This window comes from Achroia grisella, unplaced genomic scaffold, assembly GCF_030625045.1.
Source record: "Achroia grisella isolate CSIRO2021 unplaced genomic scaffold, CSIRO_AGI_Agris_v1 utg283, whole genome shotgun sequence".
Lineage (NCBI taxonomy): Eukaryota > Metazoa > Arthropoda > Insecta > Lepidoptera > Pyralidae > Achroia > Achroia grisella.
The window spans coordinates 814,998-842,291 of NW_026712771.1; the positions used below are offsets into that span (position 1 = coordinate 814,998).

General features: G+C 41.4%; 1 protein-coding gene across 1 annotated transcript; it reads left to right on the forward strand.

Moving 5' to 3' along the window:
- LOC131843184 (pickpocket protein 28-like) lies at window positions 1–25,338 on the forward strand. The gene is made up of 15 exons (XM_059191800.1): window positions 1–65; window positions 643–789; window positions 3,461–3,590; window positions 4,153–4,247; window positions 5,033–5,174; window positions 5,992–6,146; window positions 7,095–7,200; window positions 8,138–8,230; window positions 8,798–8,937; window positions 9,701–9,831; window positions 22,894–22,953; window positions 23,388–23,571; window positions 23,692–23,747; window positions 24,140–24,335; window positions 25,266–25,338. The coding sequence occupies exons 1-15, from the start codon at window positions 1–3 to the stop codon at window positions 25,336–25,338; spliced, it is 1,773 nt and encodes a 590-aa protein (XP_059047783.1).
- The last annotated feature ends 1,956 nt before the right edge of the window (window positions 25,339–27,294 follow it).

Genomic DNA, 27,294 nt, shown 5'->3' on the forward strand with positions numbered 1-27,294 from the left:
ATGGTGCACCCACCTGCGATAACGGTGTATGCTGGATCATCCTCCACTGATGAATATAAGATCAGGTTAGTTTGCCTGTAATGAAAAAATTACCAGTAATTTATCATGATGGTTTCCAGGAGGAACCGCGTGGAGGTCAATCTGACATGGTCATTTTAAGAGGCGAAACTACCGCCTTCTTTCGAATTTGGTTTCTTTATCAAAGTACATGTATATAGAATAGGAATGTTTAAAAAAGTAACAGTTTTATTCATAATATATGTCTCTAATAACATTATATTAAAAAAGCAAGGTTTTGTATAAAATAATAATAATAATCTTAGGACAATTCACACAGCGCCATCTAGACCCAAGTTAAGCTATCTAGAGCTTGTGTTATGGGCACTAGATAACTGATACATATACACAGATATTTCTTTTTTGTAAATACTAGAATTATACAAGATATTATACATAGTAAACACCCAGACCGATACAAACAATCATACTCATGAATACAAATGTTTGTGCCGTGCGAGGAATCGAACCCGCGACCATCGGTCGTAAAGCGGTGTGCTTGACCGCTAGACCACCGAGGTCGTCATGTCAAATGTAATAAAATTTCAATTAATTTTCTTTCGTTTATAAATTTTGCCTCACAAGGAAAGGAACAAATATAAAGAAGAAATCAGAACGTCGCAGCAAAAGTAGGAAAATCCTGTTTAAAGATTTACTAACAGATTACGCATCGAAGACTACGCTGCACGGTCTAAGATATCTCGCCGAGAAGAGTCTCAACATCTTTGAAAAGTAACTAATTTTATTATCTTTTAACAGTAATAATAAAAAGTCCGGTTGGTTTAAGGTTGGAAGTGTACATGCCATATAGGGTCACAAACCAGCAAAGGCTGAGAAAAATAATCTATACATCTATACATATAAATAAAATTGGAGTGTCTGTGTCTAATAACCGTTTTTTACTACATGCATATGAATAAAAATACGGTACGTACACCGAAATAACAATTTTTACAATTTTTATCTATCTGTCTGTTTGTTCCGGCTAATCTCTGAAATGTCTGGACTGATTTTGACGGGACTTTTTTTAGCAGGTAGCTGATGTAATATGAAGTAAGTTAGGCTACTTTTATTTTAGAAAAATAAAGATAAATGCGGACGAAGTTCCGAGTACAGCTAATCAATAATAATAATCAATTCTTCAATTCAATTCAAGTTTCTTGCCAGTTCTTCTCAATTGGATCTATATACCGAACTGGACGGTAGGGAAAAAAAATTCTAAAGTAAAAACTTGACGTTCATAAGCGGCTAAAATTTCCTACATGAATAAATGATTTTTGAATTTTGAATTTTTGAATTTTTTGAATTCAATTCTATTCAGTTATCTAGTCCCAAACTAAGGAGAGCTTATGTTATGAAAGAAAGAAAGAAAAAGATTGAAAGAAAATTTTTTAAATACATATATAAATATTTTTAGAAAATTAAGTTTACATTTTATATTAATAATTATATATATATATATATATAATCGTGACGGGGTGCCACGACGCTTGTGTTTTGATTATATACAATAAATATAATAAAATAATAATAATAATACACATACATACATAAATCCAGGCGGACAACACAAAGCAAACATTTACGACATAATACCATATATAAATAAAAACCAAACATAAACTACACACTGTTATGGGTACTACGTAACTGATTGAAATACTCTTTTTTTTTAAATACATATATAATATACATAGAAAATACCGAGACCAATCACACTAATTATATATATATATATTTTAAAATTAATTGTATTTTATAATAAATAAAGCGATCTTCGTGAACTCATTCAGAGAACAAGAAAATAGATCTATTTGCTCCGTTATATGATTTAATGTACGCAGTGCTCTTGTATATATATATAATAGAGAAGTAAAGCTTGTGTTTTGATTACTAGACAACTGATAACAATAATCAAATACTTTTTTGTAACTACATACATAAATTACAAAGAAAACACCCAGACCGATACAAACAATAATACTCATGAATACAAATGTTTGTGAACCCGCGACCATCGGAAGTAAAGCGGAGTGTTAAACCGCTAGACCACCGAGACCGAAAAACTCATAATTACATATTTATAATTATATGCATGAGTATATGAATCGAACCTATAACCATCGGAATTAACATGACTAGACTAAATCACTGAAACCATGTGTTACTGTAGAATGGCATAGCCGAAGCTAAAGCCAACCTTTCTGTAAGTGGTAACAGTCATTATACCTGAACAGTTCCGCCGATATTACGTTGTTATTTGACGTCTCAACTATTTAACCCCAAAAATGTTAGAAACAAACATATAGATAGACAATTTTATTATGAACTAACTAACCCGCGTTAAATTTCAATTAAAAATTTAGCATATATGCTATTCTGATGCATAAGCTATATTATTGTAAAGTTTCAACAAAATCCGTTCAGCAGTTTTTGCGTGAAATAGTAACAAACATCCGTACTCACAAACTTTCGCGTTTATAATATTATATTAAGATTAAGATGTTCAGTTGATGTATGTACTAAGTTATTGTAAACCCAACATGCATGATCATAAATTATATTAAAGTATTAAGATATGTTGGTCGCATATAAACTAATATATTTTCTACTTATAATTATAATAGTGTATATGTTGTAGGTTGAATGAGGAAAAGATATGAGATATGTGCATATATAGGTATATATACAGGTAATAATTTTAATTTTATATTATATCTTTATGGTATTTTGAAAATACCTATTTTGCATTTAATATTTGAAATTTGAAAACATAAAACTATTTTAGTTTTTAGAGTGACATTTCTATGAATTCACTGTCGATAGCGAGCGGTGTGATGGAAAAAGATAACCGTTTACAAAAATATAATAAATAGCCTTGGACAATTAACACAGACTGATACTGAACTGATATAAATAGATATATTTATTTTGTAAATACATATCTAGACACGAACCATTTGGAGCCACTTTTGACCCCCTCATAACTCAAAAACTCTTTCACATAAACCTGTCAAATTTGGTTCATATATTGAGACTTGCGAGATAAATATGTGTTCCAAATTTCATAAACATATCTCAAACGGTTATTTAGATATTAATATCCAAATATCGTCATTTTTACTGATCAACTATTACAGTATATTTCGTATATGAAAACTAGCCAAGTCAGACCTTAGGCTACAGTATATTATCCTAAGTTATAAGAAGAAATGATATTTTATATTGTTATAAATACATTTCAGGACAGACCATTGAACTTGACACCCATTTAGATCTCATCTCTTTTGTCGTAGAAGTCAACAATCAAGGCATATATCATAATATTAAACTCGGCTATCATTTCACATTTATGTTTTTGATGTGATAGATTATTTTCACTATATAATATTGCAATCCGTAGGTTGTTTTGGCTGGTGACCTTCCTACTGAGTGTGGTACTATGTTTCTTACTAATAAGAAACGTTTGGATCAAATGGCAAACTAGTCCAGTCATAGTCAGTTTCAGTGAGAAGTTTGTGCCAGTTGAAATGGTAAGTATCATATGTATATACTAACTTTTGCCCGCGGCTTCTCTTGCGTTAATTTATCCCCTTAGGGGTGGAATTTATCAAAATCCTTTCTTAAGGGATACCTACGTCATAGTAGCTTTATGCATGCAAAGTCTCAGCTCGATTGGTTTAATATTGAGAAAGTTTCATACAAACTTTTATCCCCTATTTTATCCCCTTGGGGGTAGAATTAATCGAAATCCTTTCTTAGCAGATGCCTACGTTATATAACATCTACCTGCATGCCAAATTTCAGCCCGATCCGTCCCGTGGTTTGGGCTATGCGTTGATAGATCACTATGTCAGTCACCTTTGAATTATATATATTTAGATTACAATATATAGATTGATATGACATCTTCTCCTTGATCGGTCCTCACTGCTGAGGATCACGACTCTACACTATCTTGTCGAGCTGTCACCATCGTCTGGGCTCAGACGTATTAGTAGATTCTTACGTAGTTTTTATACATCAGTAGATAGATACTGCTGTAGATTCTTAGGTTTCTTTTGTTATATATAATTATTTCTGACTAAATTTCAGGTGCCTTTTCCGTCGATAACGATCTGTCCAGAAATAAAAACTAGAGGTACTATATACAACTTCACAAATGAATACATTAAGTACGTTATAAACAGGTGAGCAAAATCTTAGTAATGTTATAAACGCGAAAGTTTGTTTGTATGGATGTGTAGATGGATGGATGAATGTTTGTTACTCTTTCACGCAACTACTTTTTACCTACTTTACTTTTACTGAACGATTTTGATGAAACTTTATAGTAATATAGTTCTTTCATTAGAATAACATATAGGCTACAAATAACATGCGAGTGATACCGTAGGCACAGCTAGTTAAATATAATTTTATTTGGCTGTAATACTCAGTTACGTTTAGTTACATATTTTGTTACCTACATTACATTTTAATAACAAAATGTGTCGATGATTAATATTTCTATAATATCATATAAACATAATATGATATACTAAATAACCATAATAAAAAAACCATATCAGTATAATAGTTAACACTGGCAAGCAAAAATATAAACGAAACTAAGTATTAAGAAAAAGAAATTCTTTTCAAATTTCGAATGGAAATTTGATAAATCTGTGCCTGTTCCATCACTGAAAAGGAGATGGACGAATATGAACAAAAAAAGGAAATTTGGTAATTAATTGGCGGTAAAAATAATGCTGATTAAAATTTAGTAGTGTCATATCAAGAATTCGATTTTTTATTATTCGAAATTTAAATTTATTTTATAACAATGTATTATATGAATGTCATAATTATTCTATGACATTCTGCTTATGGCTTGATGTATCTATCGAGCTATTTAAGCTAACCGATGCACGATGGTTGCAAAGAACCGTCACTTGTAGAAAAAAAAAATCAAATTCAAATCTCGTTTTTTTAGTACAACTATAACAAAAGAAGTGGAAGCGGCAAGAATAAAACTTCAAGATATTAGTCTTATTTGTCAACTTAACGATGTAATGTCCGATTTTGAAATTGGGCGCAAAACTTCGAATGCGTCGGTTACTCGGAGTTTCTTAGAGGTAACCATATCATTATTAATATATTTATATATACATCATATCTCACATACACAGGCAGATAGAGAAGTCAAGAGGAATACCCGTTCGAGTTAAATTAAAATAATAAAATATTTCTCTACTTCTTTTAAAGCCTCTATTATAAAGCTAATATTATAAGGATAATATTAGCTATCTGCGAATGAAAGTCTCGTCAAAATCGGTGCAGCCGTTTCAGAGAAAGAACAAACAAACAGTTAGATTACGTTTAAAATTATTTTTTTGATGTGTATATGTATATTCTTTCTCGTTCTTCTTGTAATCAGAAAACTTTCCGAATGAGTAGTAGATTAAAAATTTTTTTTGGACAATACAAAAGTGTTTAAATTTAAGTCTATTTGAATAAAGAAATTTCTATTATATTCTAATGGTATTTTTTTTATAAATAGTGAGTCTTTTATGGGAATTGGTATAAAATTTAGAATAATATACCAAAGGAATTACCCTTAAATAAATTCAAAACAACTGTTAAATCATAGTTACTGAGCAAAGTCAAAATGATTACCTGAACGACGAGCGTGCCTGGCAATAGTTGTTCATGCACTGGATTTTCATTTAATATTACACATAGACACCTAAATTACAATGTAAATAAACGGGCGTAAAAAAAGTTATTCAATAGAGTTACTTGTCTGTTCTTCTCAATTCGATCTATATATCGAACTGGACGGTAGGGAAAAAATTATAACATAAAAATTTTTACGCTCATAAGCGGCTCAAATGTGCTATATGAATAAATTATTTTTAAATTTGAATTTAAGTACACTGATGCCTGCTTTAGGTCTCACCCACGATAGAAGATTACATGTTCATGTGTTCGTGGCGAGGAAACTCCTCGGTGCCATGCTCTGACCTGTTCTCCACTGTTCTGACGGACGAAGGAGTGTGTTTCAACTTTAACTCACTTGCGACAACTGAAGTACTTAATATGGACAAGTAAGAATAGTTATTTAGCGGTTAGTCACACGGCCTTACTTTTTAAAGATCGCAGGTTCGATTCCCGTATAATATTTTTTTTTTACTAATCTGAATGTTTTCTACATGTATTAAGTATCTTTCAATTCCACTAGATATGAATAGTGAGAGAGATTAACTAAATCGATTTATATTATTTTTTTTTAATTCCACTACCATTAGCATGTGAGAGACCACAAATATTTGGTGCGGAAACCTGACCACCCCTACTGGAAACGTTACGACTATCTCTCATTATCTGCTTCTTCCTTATCCCATTTATTTGGGGTCGGCGTTATATGTTTTTCGCTTCCATTCATCCCTGTTCGCAATCATCGCGTTATTTACTTCCTTTCTTACTATATCGTTACGACCATCTCTATTGGTGATCAAATCCGATCGTTGCATTGTTGATCCGAAACCTGACCACCGTTACTAGTTACTATTAGTGATAAAATTATTACGACACTTATTAAGTCTCTCTCTCTTCCCAGCATTGTATCCCACATGGTGATGGGGTCAGCTTTCCTTGTTTTTCTCCGCCACTTTTCCCTGTCCCATACATCGTCTTCAGAAACCTCGCACTCCACCATATCTCCAACAATTACATCTTCCCACCGCTTCCTTGGTCTGCCTCTGCCTCTTTTACCGGGGATGGAAAGCTGTAGCGCCAGATTGTCAGCGTAGTCAGGTGGTCTTCTTTTCACGTGCGCGTACCATTGCAGTCTGCTTTCCTGCATTTTTTCGGCAATGTAGTGATCAGCCAGACTTCCTCCTACGACCCTTTTTGAGTCTACACTCATATTTGTGATCTCAAACATGCTAATGGTAGCGGAATTAAATAAAATGATATAAATCCATTAAGTAATGATATGGACATCCGCAAAATAACACCCAATTCGATAAAAAAGTGCGAGTTATGTTTTACAGTGTTCAAAAGGAATATAACTACAGCACATCTGAAACACCTAGTCATGGATGGAACTTAACTGAAGGCTACTCCAGAGACCCTGACCCTTATCCACGCCGAGGGATGGTAAATAAACTCTTTAATCATAATGATGAGGATGAGGAATTATAATGTATAATATAAAATCAATGTTTACGCTATATCTCTTACTATAGATGGAAAGAACCTAGTCTGTTACATATATTTGTATACTCAAATTTCTTCATTAGTATTCATCAGTCGATCAATCTCGTGATTACACTGTCGGTTCTGGAAACAAAAGTAACAAACACATGATCTATCTGATCACAATAGAAACTGATCTACTTTGATGATTTTTATATGAGAAACCAGCTTATATCCTGCCTGATGATATGGAAATGGATGATAAACATCATTTCTTCATTAGTAGTCATAATTCATCAGTCGATCAATCTCGTGGTTATAATGTCGATTCTAGAAACAGAAGTAACAAACACATTATCTATCTGATCACAATAGAAACTGATCTACTTTAATGATTTTTATATAAGCTGCTATCTCATATCAGCTGATATCTCACCTGATGATATGGAGATGGATGGTAAACATCGCCTATATACATGAACAGCCCTAAGGATTTCTCCAAATATAATCATTACATGGTAACTCTCCTATATTGCAAATTGGATTAAGATATTATGCTGGGGGCTAAGATGAAATGCCTAGAAATCAAAAGAATATTTTAAAGAAAGTGTTATATATGAACGTGGATAGTTATAAGGAAAGAGGAAGGCCGAAATTGATATGAATGGACTGTGTGAAATATGATAAAGCAAGAAAGACAATTAATAACGAGATGACTGCGAACAAATATGAATGAATGGAAGAAAAAAATATTACGCCAACCCCAAATGATTAGGTAAAGGAAGAAGCAGATGATGCTTCAGTGAACTGTATGTTTATTACCAAATTTCCACTCATCAAACCGTAAAGATAAATAATAATAAATAATAAAATAAACTCAATTTTCTTTCACATTTAGGACTCCAGACATGTGCCAGAATTGGACGTCATACTTAGAGTACCTGATAATGACGATGATCGTTTATGTAATATCGTCAATAAAGGTTTCAAAGTACGTTTATATTTATATTTATTCTTTCATAATTAAAGAGCGATACTCTTGTTGGTGGAGCTCTTGCCACTTCCCACAATCTTCCTTTATTCTCTTTAAATATACAACTCGACTACAATTTTGTCCTTAATGTACTAGATATAACTATGTCTTGGTATTCCCCTTACCCTCTTTCCATTATTTTTTCTTCTTATAGTGCATTCCAAATTCCATTTTAATGATAAAACAATTTAGCATTCTATGAAGGTATTTTTTTATATTATTAAAGTTATTGTGGACGGCTCGTTTTAGGAAAAGAAAATACTAATAGAAAAGCTGAATAGAAAAAATATGTTTATTGCAAAAATTTCTAAATATCTAATTGACTAGTACTAATTGAGCTATTTGATGGCATTTTTAACGTTTTCGTTGTTGAGGTGGATGCAACGCTTGATTGCCAATATTTTTCCGAGTATAATTAAAGACCTTAGGTTTTATTAAGTCCTGACCCACATCCGTATCCTGGATTTTTTTTAATAACTACCTCTTTTCTAATATCTATTTTACTAAATTGATGTTATGTTTTAGATATTCGTACAGCATCCCGCTGATCAACCACTGACATCTCAATATTACTACTCGGTGGCGCCGAGACGAGTCACATCTCTGGGTCTTAAGTTTCAGATGATAACAACAACCAACAGTTTAAAAGACTACAGCCCTAAAGCGTACGTTAATCTACTAATTACATGTTCTTAATACTATAATAGTTGTATCCTACAAATACATGATACTTGCCAAAAATTAACTTTCTCTAGGTAAGTGAATATTAAAAAACTAGTAACACATTTCAGTTTGTTCCGTTGTCATCAGATACGCGATCTTTCATCTGCTCACAGATGGAATAAATTTTCTCTGGCTTTACAACATTTTTATTGATGCTCCGTTTCTATTGATTGTATCGTGACATTATATACCTTATACCCTAGCTCCAATATTATTATTAGAGCTATTCTACATTGAAAGATTGTTTTTATTGCAATCAGTGGTTCCTGACATTAGTAATTATACCTTCAGCGTTATAATAAAGAAATGTAATATTTCTTCCTGTAATATTAATTTAGATTAACTTCTGTCTGCTACCTTTACCGCATGATTATGATTAATCGAAATTACATAACGTATTATTTTGTTCAATTCAATACTATTAGCATATGCGAGACCATAAACATTCAGTGCAGCAATTTGACCACCACTACCTAATGCGTTACCAACATCCTCACTAGTATATCAATTTCCGACAATTATTAATTTAGAACGTTTTGATCTCACAGTAGCGGAAATAAACAAAATAATACAAATACATTATGTAATTCCAATTCCTAGTTTACATTATTGTTGCAAAAAGAAAAACTGAAATGGGATTCCACATTCGATAAAATTGATTAATCGGGATATAAAATTAGTAGCAATAAATATTTTGTTTTCTAGACGACAATGCTACTTCCCAGCGGAACGACAGTTGCACTATTTCAATATTTACACAGCCACTAATTGCATGCTTGAGTGCCATTCAAATTTCACATACGAACAGTGCGGTTGTGTCGCATTCTACATGCCGCGTGAGTAATTTCTAATTTTTTATCGATATTCGTATATTTAAGGCAAATTTTGTACAATTGTATTTGCGTGGGTTTATTTTAGCCGTCATTCGGTGTTTTAGTTTGAAAGCTGCCATTCAGGTATGTTTATGAACTCTTAGTTTGAAGGGTAAAATTATTGTGTACTAGCTGACCCGCGTAACTTCGTCTGCATCACACTTTACACATATCATATGCTAATATGACATTCACATGGGACCTGCATAACGCTATAATTAAATGGCTTTCTACTATATTTCTATACCATATTGCCCGCTCAGCTTCGTCTTCATCGAACTTGACATTTCCACCAATTTACACATCTCTTTTAAATTATACCTTATATGTTAGTTTGATATCTAAGCTATATTACTGTAGTTGTATCAATGTGTTCAGTAATTTTTGCGGGAAAGAGTATCAAACATACATACACACAGAAATTTGCGTTTCTAATATTACTAAGATCAAAGCATGACATCTTCGTCCCCCGAAATATCACATGGGAAGTGTCATTGGCGTCACGTGATGACGTGTTTCCTGTCGTGCAGTTTATGTATATATCTGGCCACTTCCCATCAAACCTTGTTTGCCAATCCTTTTCATTAAACATTAGCTATTACGCGTTTCTGTATCGTTATCTTTTACTTGTACTTGTTTATATTTAATTTCTTTTTTGTTTATGTATGTGTTTATTACATCTTTAAGTTTTAAAAAAACATTTATAGTAATTATTACTTTTTATTTATCCTTTTTATCTATAGGCATTGTCTTGTGTGTCTGTAACAAATTATATTGTAGAATCTCAAAATTTTCATTACCAGGAAGCTAAACTAAGTCATCACTACCAGATACTTCGTTTTTAAAAACTAAAACGTATCTGACTTAGATATAGTCAGATACGTTTTAGTTTTGTAGTGTTAGATGAAGCTACGAGTAGATAACCTAAGTTTGGTTTCAAATTCATTTCTATTCAGGACAGAAAAGAATTTGATAACATACGGCAGTCTTATGATTTATATTAAATATACATATGTCATCATCATTGCCTTGCCTTTATCCCATTATTTGGGGTCGGCGCAGTATGTCATTCTCTTCCACTGCTCTCTATCAGTCGTCATATCTAAACATACTCTTCTTTTATTCATATCATCTTTCACACAATCCATCCATCTTTTCTTAGGGCGTCCCCTCCCTTTACATCCATCCACATTCATATTATACACTTTCCATAAGACATGGTCCTCATTCCTCCGCATAACATGCCCATACCAGCTCAATCTGTTACCTCGCAACTTTTCTATAACCGGCGCAACTTTCAAACTTCCTCGTATATACATACTCATTCCTTATTCTGTCATTCCTGGTAACCCCACACATCCATCTTAACATTCGCATTTCTGCCACATGCACACGCCTTTCGTCCATCCCCTTTACGGCCCAACATTCAGATCCATACAAAATGACAGGTCTTATGATAGATTTATAAACTTTACCCTTTAGTTTCAAGGGCATTCGGGGGTCGCATATCGTTCCCGAGACCTGTCGCCATTTCATCCATCCCGCACTAATTCTGTGCCTTACATCGCGGTCTATGTCGGCATTGTTCTGAATAACTGAACCGAGGTACCGAAAATCGAAGCAGACCGGAAGCATTACACCGTTTAGATAGATAGGCTTGAAACTGGAGAGACCGCCGAAATCGCAGAATAGGTATTCAGTTTTAGTTCTGCTGATCTTCAAGCCAACACTCTCCAGTTTTTCTTGCCATCTATCTAGTCTACTCTGGACCTCGATTCCATCCTCACCAACAAGCACAATATCGTCGGCAAACAGCATACACCAGGGTACCTAGTTCTGAATGTCCGATGTCAGAGCATCCATTACAATGAGGAAGAGGTAAGGGCTTAGAGCCGAACCCTGGTGTAAGCCTACCGCCACACTGAACTTATCGGAGGCACCTACCGCCGATCGGACGTATGTGTTAGACCGAATGTACATGGCACGTATCAGATCTACATACTTCCCTGGTACACCTTTCTTCTTTAGGGCCCACCACAAAACTAGACGGGGAATTCGGTCGTATGCCTTTTCGAGATCGACAAATACCATATGCAAATTTTTATTTACACTCCGGTATTTTTCGCACAGCTGGCGTAGTGCAAAAATGGCATCCGTGGTACCTCGACCAGGCATAAAACCGAATTGATTTTGTGAAATATCACACTCCTCTCGCAAGCGTCTCTCTATCATTTTCTCCCACACTTTCATAGTATGTGACATAAGCTTTATTCCTCGATAATTGCTGCAGTCTTGAACATCACCCTTATTCTTGAAGATAGGCTGTACGGGTATCTATTCCCCGTACTTGTTTGTAAGGTTGCGGGTGCAGGTGGAAACAAGAAAGACAAGTGTAATTATCCTCTCGAGCAGAGTTCGGTGGTCTGTACTAGCGATGGAAGCGGAATGAATTGTGCCGTTTTTTTTTTTTTTTTTTTTTTTTTTTTTTTCGGACTACTCTAATGCTGTTGGCCGTAGCTGGCCTTTACAGCTTCACCGGACGTTATGGGGCGAGTGCAGATGGCACTCCAAACCCGCGGAAGGACTTATGGAGCGGCTGAAGGCCAACTGACGGATACGACTTTAGTCTGAGGGCACCACTAGGGGTTCGAACCTCGGCTCAGGCCGTCGTAATTTCGATCCCCGTTTGAATTGGATGGGGGATCGATCGGAGGGGCGCCCGGGGGCGCCGGTGTGGAGCGCCCGGGCGCGCGCAGGCGCCCGGTTGAATGCGCGATATTGTGTGTTTGAGGTCGTCGTCTTCGCCGGCGAGGACGGTGTCGTGTGTGTGTGTAAAAGTGTGGTCGGGGTGGAACGGGTGGGCCCGTGGGGAGGTTACCTGCCGTTATGGGGTCGTCGGGGTCAATGAGAACGTGCCTCGGGCGACGTTGTCGCGTATGTCGGATATTACTCCTCGGTGCGTAGTCGACCGCACTGACTATAAGCGGATTAGGGTGGGATTGGGCAGAGTCGAAGTAGCGTCGAGACGCTTCCTTCATAAACTGCTTGATGGAGGGCAGATTAAGATCGCGGTGGAGATCTACGCTGCGAACGAACCACGGCGCACCGGTGGCTCGACGCAGAAACCTATTCTGAATGACCTGCAGTCTGTTGATTAAGCAGTAGGGTATGTGGGCGAATACGGGACTAGCGTAGGTCATGATGGGACGGATGCAAGCCTTGTATAATGTCAGCTTGTTGCGAAGCGACATTTTACTGTGCTTGTTAATAAAAGGATAGAGTCGCCCTAGTATAAAGGCGGCTCGGTCGCGGACACGCTTGATGTGAGGACGAAACGTTAGTTTCCTATCTAGGGTGACGCCGAGATATTTCGTTTTCGAAACCCACGGGATGTTTTGGCCGAATAGTTCGATCGGGTGATTCATAGAGTCGAATTCCCTGCTAAAGTACACTGCTGCACTTTTTTCGGGATTGACTTCTATGCGCCACCGGCGGAACCATTCGCCCAGTATCGTTACGGCTTTCTGAAGCCGTCTGGCTATTGTCGCACGGGACTTGGCGGATGTAAAGAGAGCCGTGTCATCGGCAAACAGCGATATTTCGACTTTTAAGTCGGAGAATTTGGGGATGTCGTTGGTGTACAACGAGTAGAGCATCGGAGAGAGGACGGCGCCCTGAGGGACGCCGGCTCGTATGGGGTGCGGGTCGGATAACGCTCCGTTTATACGGTAGCGATAAGAGCGATTCGACAGGAAATCTCGTACAATGAGTACTAGCCTGTCGGGGACACCTAACTGATGAAGCTTGTAAATCAAGCCGTTGTGCCAGACTTTATCGAAAGCCTTAGCCACATCGAAAAATAGGACGCCTGTACCGCCTTTGGGGGACTTGGTGGCGAAGTACAGAGTGTTTTTGTGAATGTGCTCCGTGATGCGGTGCACTTGATGGACGCATGAGTGTTTGGCTCGGAAGCCAAACTGCTCATTGATGAGCAGGCCTTTGGAGTATATAAACTCCTTTAGGCGGGCGAGGAGGATTCGCTCGTACAGCTTGCCTATAGCCTTGAGGAGGCTGATAGGACGATAACTGGACGGGTCGGATTTATTTTTACCGGGCTTGGGGATGCCAATGACCACGGCTTCTTTCCAGCTGTCTGGAAATATAGCGTTGGACAGCGCCGCGTTAAAAATAGCGACGAGTAATAACAAAAGTTGGGATGGCAGACTTTTGACTAATCTATTCGATATGCCGTCTGAGCCGGGTGATTTTTTGATAGGTAGTTGTTTAACTAGCGTTTTGACCTCATCAAGCGTGACTGGTGAGAGGGATTTGGTGGGCGGGGTGGACGCGATGCGTTCGACTTCGGTGTCTATCTTCTCGAGATGACCTGCCTCGACTGGGAGCGTGCTGGGGGAGCATTGGGCTTCTAAGTTGGACGCTAGACACTCAGCCTTGTCTTCGTCGAAGAAGGCTATAGTGTTGTCGAGTCGGACTAGCGGGGGCATGTCGTTTGTCTGTTGGTCGGTTTTGAGAGATTTCGCTATGCGCCAGTACGCGGTGTGGCATGGCGTTATCTCTTCTAGGAGCTTGCCCCACCGGCCGTCCCGGATCTGCGCGATGCGCTCCTTAACGCTACGCTGTAAGGCTCGCAGGCGCACCCGGTTCGGTTCGGAGGGGTAGCGATCGTACGCTCTAGTGGCTGCGTTCTTATCGCTTATTAACCTCCTTACGTCATCGGGGAGCTGCCAGCGACGGTCGTCCGTCGCCGGTACCTCCCTGGAGCAGTCCTTGACTGCCGACTGCAGGTGGTTAGTAAGCGAGTCGATCGCAATGAGAGTGTCCTCGGTGGACTCTATGACGTCGGGAATACGGTTTAGTATCGGTGTGTCGGTCGATTCGAGAGATTTCTCGAGTCGTTGCCAGTCTGTTATTGTTTTGGTTGGTAGTGGCGTGTCGGGCGGAGGGCCCAGAAGGTGGGTTACCGGTCGATGGTCCGAGTTAAGCTCGGCATGGACTTCTGGGGAGCTCACCCGTAGGGTTACGTTCCTCAGCAGTGCCATGTCCAGTATGTCGGGTCGGTGGTTCACGTTATGGGGATAATGAGTAGGGCGGAGCGGGGCGATTATCTCGAATTCGAGCGAGTCGGCTAGTCTGTCTAGTTTGTGGCCGTTTGTCGTGGACACGTGGCAGTTCCAGCGGGTGTGTTTACAATTCAAATCGCCAGCCAGAATGGTGGCGCTGTTGATATCTAGGAGGGCGCGTAGGTCGCTTTCCAGCAGTAGTTTGCCGGGAGGCTGATATACGGATGCCACGGCGAGCGGTCGGTGGCCGGTCATGCCGAGAAGACAGACGGAGGCCTCCATATGAGTGAGAGGCGGTGTTTGTAGCGGTATACAATGTAGGGACCGTTTATAGTATATGAGCGTACCGCCGCCTCTACAGGCGGTGCGGTCGTTCCTAACTAAGTTGTAATTGGCGATTCTAGGATCGCGGACTGAACGTTTCAGTAGGGTCTCCTGCACGAGGAGAATATCGACTTGGTGGTCAGTGAGAAAGGAGGCGATTTCCTCCTTTTGTTTTTTTAATCCGAACGCGTTAAAAAACGCTATTCGAACGGACCGAGGCTTTTCTCTCTGAGCTCGAGTACCCATAATTACAGGTTAAAATTGAGGATGGCGGTAAGTACGCCGATGTGCTCGCAGACGGCTGCGAGCCTATTTTGGGGCGACTCCTTATACAGGCGGAGCTTGGAGGCCAGAAGGGCAATCTCGTTAGGGTCGATGGTGCTGGCTAAGCGAGCGACCAATGCGAAGTCCTGCGCGAGGGAGCTGCCGTTGGCCTTGGGGGCCGCGGGCAGTGTTTTGGGGACGGGTTTGTGTATGGGCATGGGCGGGGCCGACTGGGCGGGCGGGGCTTTCTGGGCGGGCGGGTTGGGTGCTACCTTGCTTACAATTGCCGGGGGTTTAATCCAGGCATTGTTAGCAGGCAGAGGGGCGGGTACGAGCGGCTCGGGTTGTGTTTGAGCCTTGGCAGGGGCACGTGCCGGAGCACGGTTGCCCTGGGTGTGGGTGGCCTTCTTTTTGGCGGGACGTGGGGCGCGTGAACAACCGCGGTAATTCGCGGTGTGACCCTCTGTGAGGCAGAGGGTGCAACTGGGGGGCGTGGGGGTGTTGGGCCTACGGCCGCAATCTGCGGTGGCGTGATCGCCTAGGCATGACGCACCGTGGGCGAGCGAAACAATTACGGGCAGAGTGCCCGTAGTTCTGACAACGGTGGCATTGTCCGGGGTAGGTACGCTTGCGAGGCGCCTCTACGGAGAGCGAGGATAGTTGGCAAATGCTCTTTATATCAAAGATCGATTTGCCTTCTGGGGATAAATCTAATACGACTAGAACAAGGTCGATAGCGGCCTTGTTGCGTGAGCGCGACTGGTACATACGATGTACCTCGTGCGCTGGGTAATTCTGGGACTGAAGGTCCTCAAGGATGGAGTCTGTTGAGAGCTCCTTGGGTAAACCGCGTATTACAACGCGGAGCTTTTTCTCTTCCTCGAGAGCATAGGTGTGATAACCTATGTTTTTCTCCCGCAGGAAGGTGGTGAGACGACGATGGTCGTCAGATGATGGGACTGATACTTTGATCCCTATTGAGGTAGCCTTAGCATGGCTGAAATTGATATGCTTGTTTTTAAGCATATTGGATACGGTGTTCCAGGCACTTTTGTCCTGGATGATGACGGGGGCGGGGCTTTGGTCTCGGGGTGCGACTTGCGTGCACTCGGACCGGGGGCGGTTTTAGCGGTGCCGTCATGGGCACGCTTTGTTTTGGCTGGCTGGGAGCCCTGGGTCTTCTTGGCACGCTTGTTGCCAACAAGAATAAAATCGTCCTCGTCTGAGGAGACCGGGGGGATGGGAGAGGGGACGTCGCCGTCGCGGATGGCGTCGAGCTCCATACTAGGAGCGTCAAGCTCCGCGACGGAGTCGTCCTGCTCCATGGACGGAGAGGCGGGATCGGCCTGGTCGGCTTGGGTCGGGGGAAGCGGCGGGAGCCGTTGGGAATCGTCCTCGAATTCGTCAGTGTCAGTCTGAGTCATCATTGGGGACGCGGGGGGCGAGCTGTACACTAAGTGGACGGGCTTGGCGGCTTTGAATGCTATAAAAGCATTTAAGATGCCGGGACACTTTTTTTCCAGGAACTGGAAGAACAGAGGCATATCGGCCTCTGATAAGGACATTTTTTTGAACAGTGGTAATGTTAATTACCACTGTTCAAAAGAATAGAATAAGAGTAGAAATAGTAATATAAAACAATACAATAACAATACAACACAATAACAATACAATACAATGAAACAATAGGGTAAGTCAGTACTTAAGATAAGGACGGTCGTCGGCGGGTGCAGCCGACGGTGTCAGCGGGGGCCTCCCTGCCGGGTGAGGCAGGGGGGTGAGTGCCTATTGATATGTGACTCTAATATGTAAGATCACTAATCTTATTGAGTGAAAAATGTGTACCTAAGCGAACCTACTTGGTGGCGTCGGTGGCGTCGGTGGCGGGCGGCAGGCAGCAGGCGTCGGCGGGTGTTGGTGGCAGCGGCGGCGGCTCGGATCGGCGCGTCGCGCAATAGGCGTGACGCACCTCCCTAACTCACGACAGTCCGTGCCACTGAACGTCCACACACAACACTTCACTTCACTTGAACGAAGAGAGTTTCTCCTTCAGTCCTCACAACACAACACTACACACGCGGAAAGTCCGGTAGCACTGTGTCGGAACGGATGCCGAGAGCGCGGTCGGCCGCGGTCGGCGCGGGACACGGAGGCCCCGGGCCACGCTAGGTGCACCGAGTGCACCTAACACGCGGCGAAGTATATGAATAAGAACGCGCGAACGTAACTGCGCTACGTGCGCGCGCGCGGTGGTTTGCTCGAGGGAGCAGAGAACAGCGAGACGGCGGCGGGACGAGCGAGCACATACGTGCGTTCGCTAGCGCGTCGGTCAGCGGAGTGTCGAATTGTGCCGCGTTCGGCACCTATATTTATACTCCGCCCGCTCGTACCGTGTCACGTACTAGGTAACGATTGTGTTACGCACATAGGTGCGAGCGGGACGGAGAGCGCGAAAAGACCACCTCTACTCGCTCCTTTATTTATTAATTTAAACTTTACATACAATACAATTTAATTCTACCTATTAGGGAATTGAAACTACTACAATTATAAATTTTATTAAGCTAACAATAATCAAATATTTACAATAGTCGCGAACATATCTCCCGCCGCAGCTAAGCTGTATTTATTTCGAGTTCGCGTTGTTCGATTGGCAGGATTACTAATTTCTTCGTAGGCCGCCGAAGTATCCCCTTGTTAGTGCGCACGTCGACCGCCCGTATTTCACCATCCGGTCCCGGATACGTAGCCACCACCACGCCGCGCGGCCAGGAGTTCCGAGGCAGGTTGCCGTCCGCCACCAGCACCAAGTCTTCTAACTTGATGACTCCGTGTTTAGCTCGGGGCTCCCGCCGGTGTTGTAGCTGTATTGTGTGGGCGCGCTCTTCGCTTGTATTTTCCGTCTGGTGGGAATCGTCTTCATGAGGCCACTCTTCTTCTGGTCGATATAGAAATTGCGGCCCCCGGAACCATCTGTGTGTTGAAGTGAAGTGGTGTGGCACGTCGCGTGTGGCATCATCCGCGACGTTGTCGGCCGTCGGCACCCATCTCCACTCGTTCGTTTTCGTATCTTCCATAATTTCAGCGACTCGGTGAGCGACGAAGGGCTTGAATGCACGCGGCCCGGTGCGTAACCAAGACAGTACGGTACGCGAATCCGACCAGTAAACACGACGGGCAGGTTTCAGATCGTGTTCTTCGACAGCCGTGCGTGACAGGCGGCTCCCTAGTACGGCCGCTTGTAGCTCCAGACGTGGTATAGTGGTGACCTTGTTCAAAGGGGCCACTCTTCCCTTGGCTGCGATGAGTGACACACGTACCTCGCCGGTCACGCATACGGCCCGCCAGTATACGACACAGGCGTATGCATCTGAGCTCGCGTCGACGAATGTGTGAAGCTCCGTCGTATATGCCGTCGCCACACCGGGGTAACACCGTGGTATTACCAAGTGGGGTAACTGCTGTGCGTGCGATATCCAGCTCCGCCACGCTGCTGCTTCCCGTTCTTGCAGTTCGGTGTCCCAGCCGATACCCGTGCGCCACGTTTCTTGTAATATCTTCTTGGCTTGTATTGTGACGGGTGTGGCCAGGCCCAATGGGTCAAACAGCGACATAACGGCGCGGAGGGCTTCTCTCTTCGTTGGGGTGCGTTCGCCTCGTATGATGTGTAACGGAAGTTTGTTCCCGTTGAAGTTGAACCCGAGACTGTCTTCCTCAGGCCGCCACACCATACCCAGTATCTTCTCAGCGTCGAGTTGCACCATGTTCTCTTCATTTCTATGTGAGAACTCTTCTCGTACATGGCGCGAGTTCGATGCCCAGCGCTGAAGATAGTAGTTCGCCCGGCTGTGGATGTAGGCGACCTCGCTTGAGACTCGTACGGCTTGCTCTTCAGTGTCGAAGCTAGCGAGGTAGTCGTCAACATAGTGATTGACAACCACCGCTGCAGCCGCCTCCGGGAACTCTTCTTTATGTAGTTCGGCGTTCTTGTTCTTCACGTATATCGCCGTGCATGGCGACGAAGTGGCCCGAAGATGACGCTCTTCATCCTATATTCGACAGCTGGACCCTGGCGTCGATCTCCTCTCCATAGAAACCGTTGCATGTCTCGGTCTTCTTCTCGTATTGTGACACGCATGAACATATCCTTGATGTCCGCTGTGATCGCCACACGGCGCTGTCGGAACCTCATGAGGACCCCAGGTAGTGATTGGAGTAGGTCGGGTCCCGACAGCAGCATGTCGTTGAGACTAATGCCCCTTGTCTTGGCGGCGGCGTCGTGCACGATGCGCAGCTTGTCCGGTTTCTGTGGGTTGATGACAGCGAAGTGTGGCAGGTACCATACTCGTTCAGTCTTCACCGGTGGGGCGATTTCTGCATATCCCCTTTCTAACAGCGTGGTAATTTGCTGTTTATATCTGTTCTTCATGTCTTCATTCTTGTCGAGTTTTTTCTCAATTAACTCGAGGCGTCGCATTGCTGAGTCGTAGTTAGCCGGCGGCGTTGCGTTGTCGCGTTTCCATAGCAACGCGGTCTCGTAGCCTCCCGCCGGTAACGGGCGAGTTTTTTCTTGCAATATTTTCAGCGCGCGTTGTTCCTCTTCATTGTATGAGCGCTTCGGTGTGACGCCCAGTGATTCGAGAGCGAAGTGTTCTTTCATTAATCGCTCTATGGATTCTTCATTTTCTTGCCCGTCGACTAAGTGACTGATTCTGTGCACTTGCTGTCTCGCTCTCGCCGCTCCCGTGCCGTGCAACACCCAACCCAGGTCGGTGAGTGATGCGACCGGTTGTGTCTTATTGCCTCTTCTGACTTCATGTGCGAGCAGCAAATGCCAGTTGTCTTGACCCAGCAGAACCGTCGGTTGACCTTCTTCATATGTCAGCTGATCTATTATATCGTACAAGTGTGGACAGTCTTCTATTGCGCTGCGTGATACTGTTTGTGGAGATAACAGTAGTTTCTTCATGGTTCGCGCAGACACGGCATGATCTTCCGATCTTCGTCCCCGTATTGTGAAGTGGACAAGCTTCGATTCATCGGCGTTTATACGTGTCCCGGCCACGGCCTCTATGTAGAAGGGTGCGGGAGGGCCAGTGGCGCCGATTTGCTTCGCTGTTGCTTCTTCGATGATGGTGCACGTTGCGCCGTCGTCCAGGAGTGCGTATGTATCGCACGTTCCTTTGGGACCGATCACTTGTATCGGCACTATCTTGAGGAATGCGATCTTCTTATCTTCTCTATACTGCGGCTGCTTTATATCGGAGGGCTCGCTGTCCTTCTTCTCTATAGTGTCGACGTGCAGGAGTGGGTGATGTAGGTGTGTACACCCACCAACGTTGCATCTCTTCGTCTTGCAGTTGTGACGAAATCTTTTTATCCTCAGGCAACGGAAACATAGCCTGTGTTTTTTTGCTATCTCCCATCTTGCTTGTGGCTCGGCGTTCTTCACAGTGATGCAGTCGGGTGGTGCGTGTCCCTCCCTGTTGCACGTCGGACACGGCGGTGAAGTCGGGTTCTCCTGCGTGATGTATGTTTTCACGCTTCTCTTCGTTGCTGGCTCCCGCCGGTCTTCATTTACTATTACTTCGGCGGGTGCGAAGTCACCGCACCTGGCTGCGGTGATTTGCAGGAACTTGGAGAGCGTTATCAGGTCCGGTTGATCAGCTGGCTGTTCTGCTACGAAGTCGTAGTATTTGAATCGTAGCGCAGAAGGCATCTTCTCCGTGATGGATCTTGTCACTTCTTCGTTGTACAAATAGTGGTTCTTCTTCAGGGCTTGAATTGTTGCAGTGACATTGGCTATTCTGGATGCGAATAGACAGATGTCCTTGGGGTTGTCTGACAGCCGCGGCAGCGCACGAAGTTTATTCATCTCGGCCATCACGAGTGCTCCTGGACGGCCGAACCTCGTAGCAAGTAATTGTATTACTTCTGCTGCAGACGTATCCCCAACGAAAAGACAGTGTGCAGCCTCTTTGGCCGCACCCTTTAAACACCGGCGTAATCTACCCAAGTTTTCTTGCTCGGTCAGCTGCCCCGCAGACTCTTCGTAGGCCATCTTCCAGGGCAGCCATTCGCTTGACGCGCCGTTGAAGGGTGGTAGTTCTGTGACTCGCGGCACTGTGGAGGGCTGAATTGCGCGAGCTGCCATAGTCATAGCAGTCGCCAATTCCTTATAGTCGATGCCCCCTTTCAGTGAATCCTCTTCTTTCTTCGTTGGCATCATCGGTGCTATGGAGTCTTCCCTCGGACCGTTGTGGCTTGCATGGTCCCGTCGGAATGCGTCGCTGCACGGCTGCGGCTGCGGCGCTTTCGTTCCCTCTCCGGCGGGTATCGATGAGATATTAATCCCCTGATGCAAGTCGGCGGTCGTCCTCTCTGTGTGCGGCTCCATTGTGAGTGCCAATGTGCTCGTCCGGCGAATCCAGTCCGTAGTCCTCTCTTCTTAATGTGGCGGCGTCCTCTTCATTTTCGTCCTCCTCTTCGTCGTCCGTGTCCGCCTCCAATGCTGCGACGCGTGCGGCGGCCAGTTCTACCTCCTTGCGTAGCAATTCTTCTCTGGCTTTAGCCAATTCTTTCTTCTTTTTTGAAGCTGTGGTGCGCGGCGCCCTTGGAATTGTTGTGGTAGTCTCCGCAGAAGTCTCCGCGGAAGTCTCCGTGGTAGCAGTAGGTTCCGAGGACGTGTACGTCGTGGTGGTCGACGTAGTGGCGGCAGCAGGCGACGTAGTGGCGGCGACGGTCGGCGTAGCGGCGACAGGCGACGTGACGGCGGCGGTGTTTTCTTCGTTTGATTGAGCTTCCATGGCTGTTCTTTGGCTTCTTGTTGTTGGCATCTGTGATCTTGATCTCTGTGCAGTCTTGCTTTCTTCTTCCAACAATCCGGCTCGAAGGACCAGATGTACGGGTATCTATTCCCCGTACTTGTTTGTAGGTTGCGGGTGCAGGTGGAAACAAGAAAGACAAGTGTAATTATCCTCTCGAGCAGAGTTCGGTGGTCTGTACTAGCGATGGAAGCGGAATGAATTGTGCCGCGTTCGGCACCTATATTTATACTCCGCCCGCTCGTACCGTGTCACGTACTAGGTAACGATTGTGTTACGCACATAGGTGCGAGCGGGACGGAGAGCGCGAAAAGACCACCTCTACTCGCTCCTTTATTTATTAATTTAAACTTTACATACAATACAATTTAATTCTACCTATTAGGGAATTGAAACTACTACAATTATAAATTTTATTAAGCTAACAATAATCAAATATTTACAATAGTCGCGAACATAGGCATATAATAAAAAGTATATAATAAAAGTATATAATAAAATAAATATGTATATAATAAAAATTACTCTTACAGATAACGACAGCGAATCAATTTGCACAAGTGAACAAGCAAAGTGCATTGGATTAGCTCGTGGTTAGTTTTTTCTTAAATAAATATCAGTTCTGTTAAGTCACCAACTATTTTATATACATATTATTGTTTACTATGTTATTTATAATATTAGATTATAATAGTTGTTACCTTACTTCCGATGATCGCGGGTTCGATTCCTCGCACGGCACAAACATTTATATTCATGAGTATGATTGTTTGTATCGATTCGTATTTACGAAAAAATATATAGCTTTAGCTAGCCTAACTTGGGACTAGATGGTGCTGTGTGAATTGTCCTGAGATTATTATTATTAAATATTACATTAGTCAGTAAAATATTTGCGGCCATATGTTTTTTTTTTGTTTTATTGTTCTGTTACTATGAATGAGAGAATTAATGAGAATTAATACGTAGATAATTGAATTCATTAAGTCGGATCAATTAGTATAATATAAAAATAACACTCTTTCAGTGGATTTCGCGAAAAGAGTCATCGACGATTTCATAGACGAAGGCTCCGATCCGTGCTCCTGCTTACCAACCTGCAATTCAATAGAGTACGATGCAGACAGTACTGTTTCAGATTACAATTTCAAAGACATATTAAGACAAATAGAGACACTGAAGAAAACAAATCTGTCGAAGCTAATTGAAGGGTAATTCTTTCCGAATTTATTTCTTTCTACCCGTATTTTATAAATAACTCTCAAAAGCAATAAAGCTGATGATTCTTTTGATAGCAAATCGTAATGTTCGGCAATACGAGTAAAAAATAGTACGTTGTTGTCGATTGAGACGATTTATATTATAGATGATAATGATCTGACAAAAGGTACATAAAAATATTGATCTTATATACTAAATGACAATAGGAAAATGTAAGGTGACAAAGTTTAGACGCGGCAGTGCTTAGTAGACAATATCGAATTTACCTGACTAGCCATTATTAAACACCTGTAGGTTTATTTGGATACATTATTTTCTATTCTATTCTACTCTGTTCTATTCTGTTTTATTCTGTTCTATTCTGTTCTATTCTGTTCTATTCTGTTCTATTCTGTTCTATTCTTTTCTATTCTGTTCTATTCTGTTCTATTCTGTTCTATTCTATTCTGTTCAATCCTATCCTGTCCTATTCTATTCTATTCATGTCAGTGAAATGTAACACCCCTGATCTAGTGAATTTCATGAGTACTTTTATAAAAAAATTACACCTATCTTAAGCGAATTTTTTTAACTTTCATAGAATTCAGTATTCGAGACTAAAATTACACTTCAAAGAGCCCAAATTCGTGTCTATGCGTCGGTCGGAGTTGTTCGGACTGACGGATTTCTTGGCGAACTGCGGCGGACTGCTGGGTCTCTTCCTCGGGTTCTCGTTCCTCAGTCTAATCGAGGTCGTATATTTCTTTACGTTGAGGTAAGAAAACTTTGTACCTTATAGTTTTTATTGCGGTTTTAGATACCTTAAGAAAGTTTTATACATTATAGTTATTATTGCGTTTTTAGATACCTTAATAAAGGTATTCTTGAATCATAAAAAATAATTGCAAATATATTCTATATATAGATATATAAATTGAGGACAAAATGGGAGTCGTGTCGTATCAAGAATTAAAGAGCATGATGGAAGATCGCGGAAAGTGGCAAGAGCTCCACCGACAAGAGCGTAGCTCTTAAATTATGAATGAATGAATGAACATTCTGCAAAGATTTTATTATAGGAAAACCAGCACTCTAGAATAAAATCATAATCATTACATAGTATAAAACAAAGTCGCTGTCGCTGTCTGTCCGTCCCTATGTATGCTTAAATCTTTAAAACTACGCAACAAATTTTCAAGTGGTTTTTTTAATAGATTTAGTGATTCAAGATTAAGGTTTATATGTATAATACATGTACACCCGGGCGAATCCAGGGCGAGTATCTAGTAATATTATAATCACGAAATGTTTGTTACTCTTTCACGCAAAAACTAATGAACGGATTTTGAAGAAACTTTTCAGTAATATAGCTTATGCGTCAGAATAACACTTAGGCTACATTTTATATTATTACTGCGTTTTTGAAATATGATAGCGTAGCAGTGTGTAGCTAGATAGAGCTTACACATCCACTAGACACACACAGTATATATATATTGACATACAAAGTAAGTATATATATTTGGTATAGGCCAGATTCGAACTGCACTTTTGGGTCCAAGTCAAGATAACTGAACAAGCCTAGTGACCGCATCACTTAAATGCTTCTTAGAAGTTAATAACGAAAATTCTATCTCTATATATCTTCATAGTATTAAAATAATTGATACAGAATTTAAAAAAATACATTTTTATCTTATTTCAGATGCGGATTCCTTTTGAAAAAGGATTTGGATGTAGACAAAGATACCGCAATAAAAAATACTACTATCAACTAATGTTAACTGATATTTCTTTTACACTTAACCAGGTTTTTTATATTTAACTTGAATATGACTAAATTTCACAGTATTCCTGTAATAATAAAAACATCTGATTCACATAATTGGCTTTGCGGCGTGATATTGCATCTCTGTGCATTTTCTACCGCATATATCACGGGGAGTGTTCTGAGGAATTGTTCGGATTAATACCAGCTACTGAGTTTCACCACCGTACCACCCGTCAGAAAAGGCAGTCCTTCACAGTGCGGTTTTCTAGAAACTTTTTGTCACGCACAACCACATTGTGGAATCACCTTACAGCAATGGTATTTTCAACGAAAAAAGAGCTTATTCCTTTTTAAAAGGCCGACAACGTACTTGCAATTCCCCTGGTGTTGCGGGTGCTCATGGGCGGCGGTAATCACTTACCATCAGGTGAGCCGCATGCTCGTTTGTCCCCTGTGTTATAAAAAAAACCATAATTATTAATAAATTGAAACTATAAACATTTAATTAATAAAATTGTACAATATTTAATTCAGTAACTGATTTTTATATTATGAAATTGTATAATAGCATTTTTAATTGACATTACATAGTTTGACGACCTCGATGGTCGCGGGTTCGATTCCTCGCACGGCAGAAACATTTGTATTCATGAGTATGATTGTTTGTATCGGTCTGGGTGTTTTATATATATAATATGTATGTATTTACAAAAAAAAAATATCTATGTATATGTATCAGTTATCTAGTACCCATAACACAAGCTTTAGCTATCTTAACTTGGGTCTAGATGGCGCTGTGTGAATTGTCCTGAGATTGTCCTGTCCCCCCTCCGATCGATCCCCCGTCTAATTCAAACGGGGATCGAAATACGACGGCCTGAGAGCCGAGGTTCGAATCTCAGCGGTGCCCGCAGACTAAAGTCGTATCCGTCAGCCAGGAGTTGGCCTAAGCCATAAGTTTTTGTCCTTCTGCGGGTTTGGAGTGCCATCACACACACACACAACGTCCGGTGAAGCAGTAAAGGCCAGCTGCGGCCAGAGCTGCATTAGAGTAGTCCGAAAAAAAAAACTATCTGTCTCTATGTATGCTTGCTATCAGTGCACGACGCACCTCTTTGTTTATTATTTATGTATTTTGTCTATTATTTTATATAGAAAAATATATAGGATATAGTCATTCTTGTTCTGCTAATTATTATACATTTGTACATAATATTATATTATTGCTTCCTAAAACCCGTGTTTGCATAATTACATCTACCAGCCCCATATATATGTACATACAGTCCTTCGTTCACACTGTCTTTAAAACTACACAACGGATTTTGAAGCTATTTTTTTAATAGATAGAGTGATTCAAGAGGAAGGTTTATATACATAATACATGTACACTCGTGCTAAGCCGTGGCTAGCTAATAATATCTTGAGATCTACTATAATTTTTTTTTTCATTTTTTTTTTTTTTTTAAAGATCATTAGGTTATTTACATATATTACGTTATACGCTAGCACTTTGCAGGTTTATTTTTAACTAGCTGATCCCGCGACTTCGTCCGCGTGGAATTTAACTTTATTTTTAAAAATAAAAATAGCCTTATTACATCAGCTACCTGCCAATAAAAGTCCCTTCAAAATCGGTCCAGCCATTTCAGAGATTAGACGGAAAAAACAGACAGACAGACAAAAAAAGTAAAAAATATTATTTTGGTATACCATATTTATATTCATATGCATGTAGTAAAAAACGGTTATTTCAATATTGCAAACAGACACTTCAATTTTATTTATATGTATAGATAATTCATCATCATCATCGCGGATGAAAGGACAGACATGGCCTTCGGCTATCACACTATATAATTTCGGATCAAATGGATCAGTTCCCCTCTGCCCACATTACAGTGAGCTCCGTAATTATCCAATCTTGTTATTAGCACCATAAAAAATCAACAATAAGTTATAT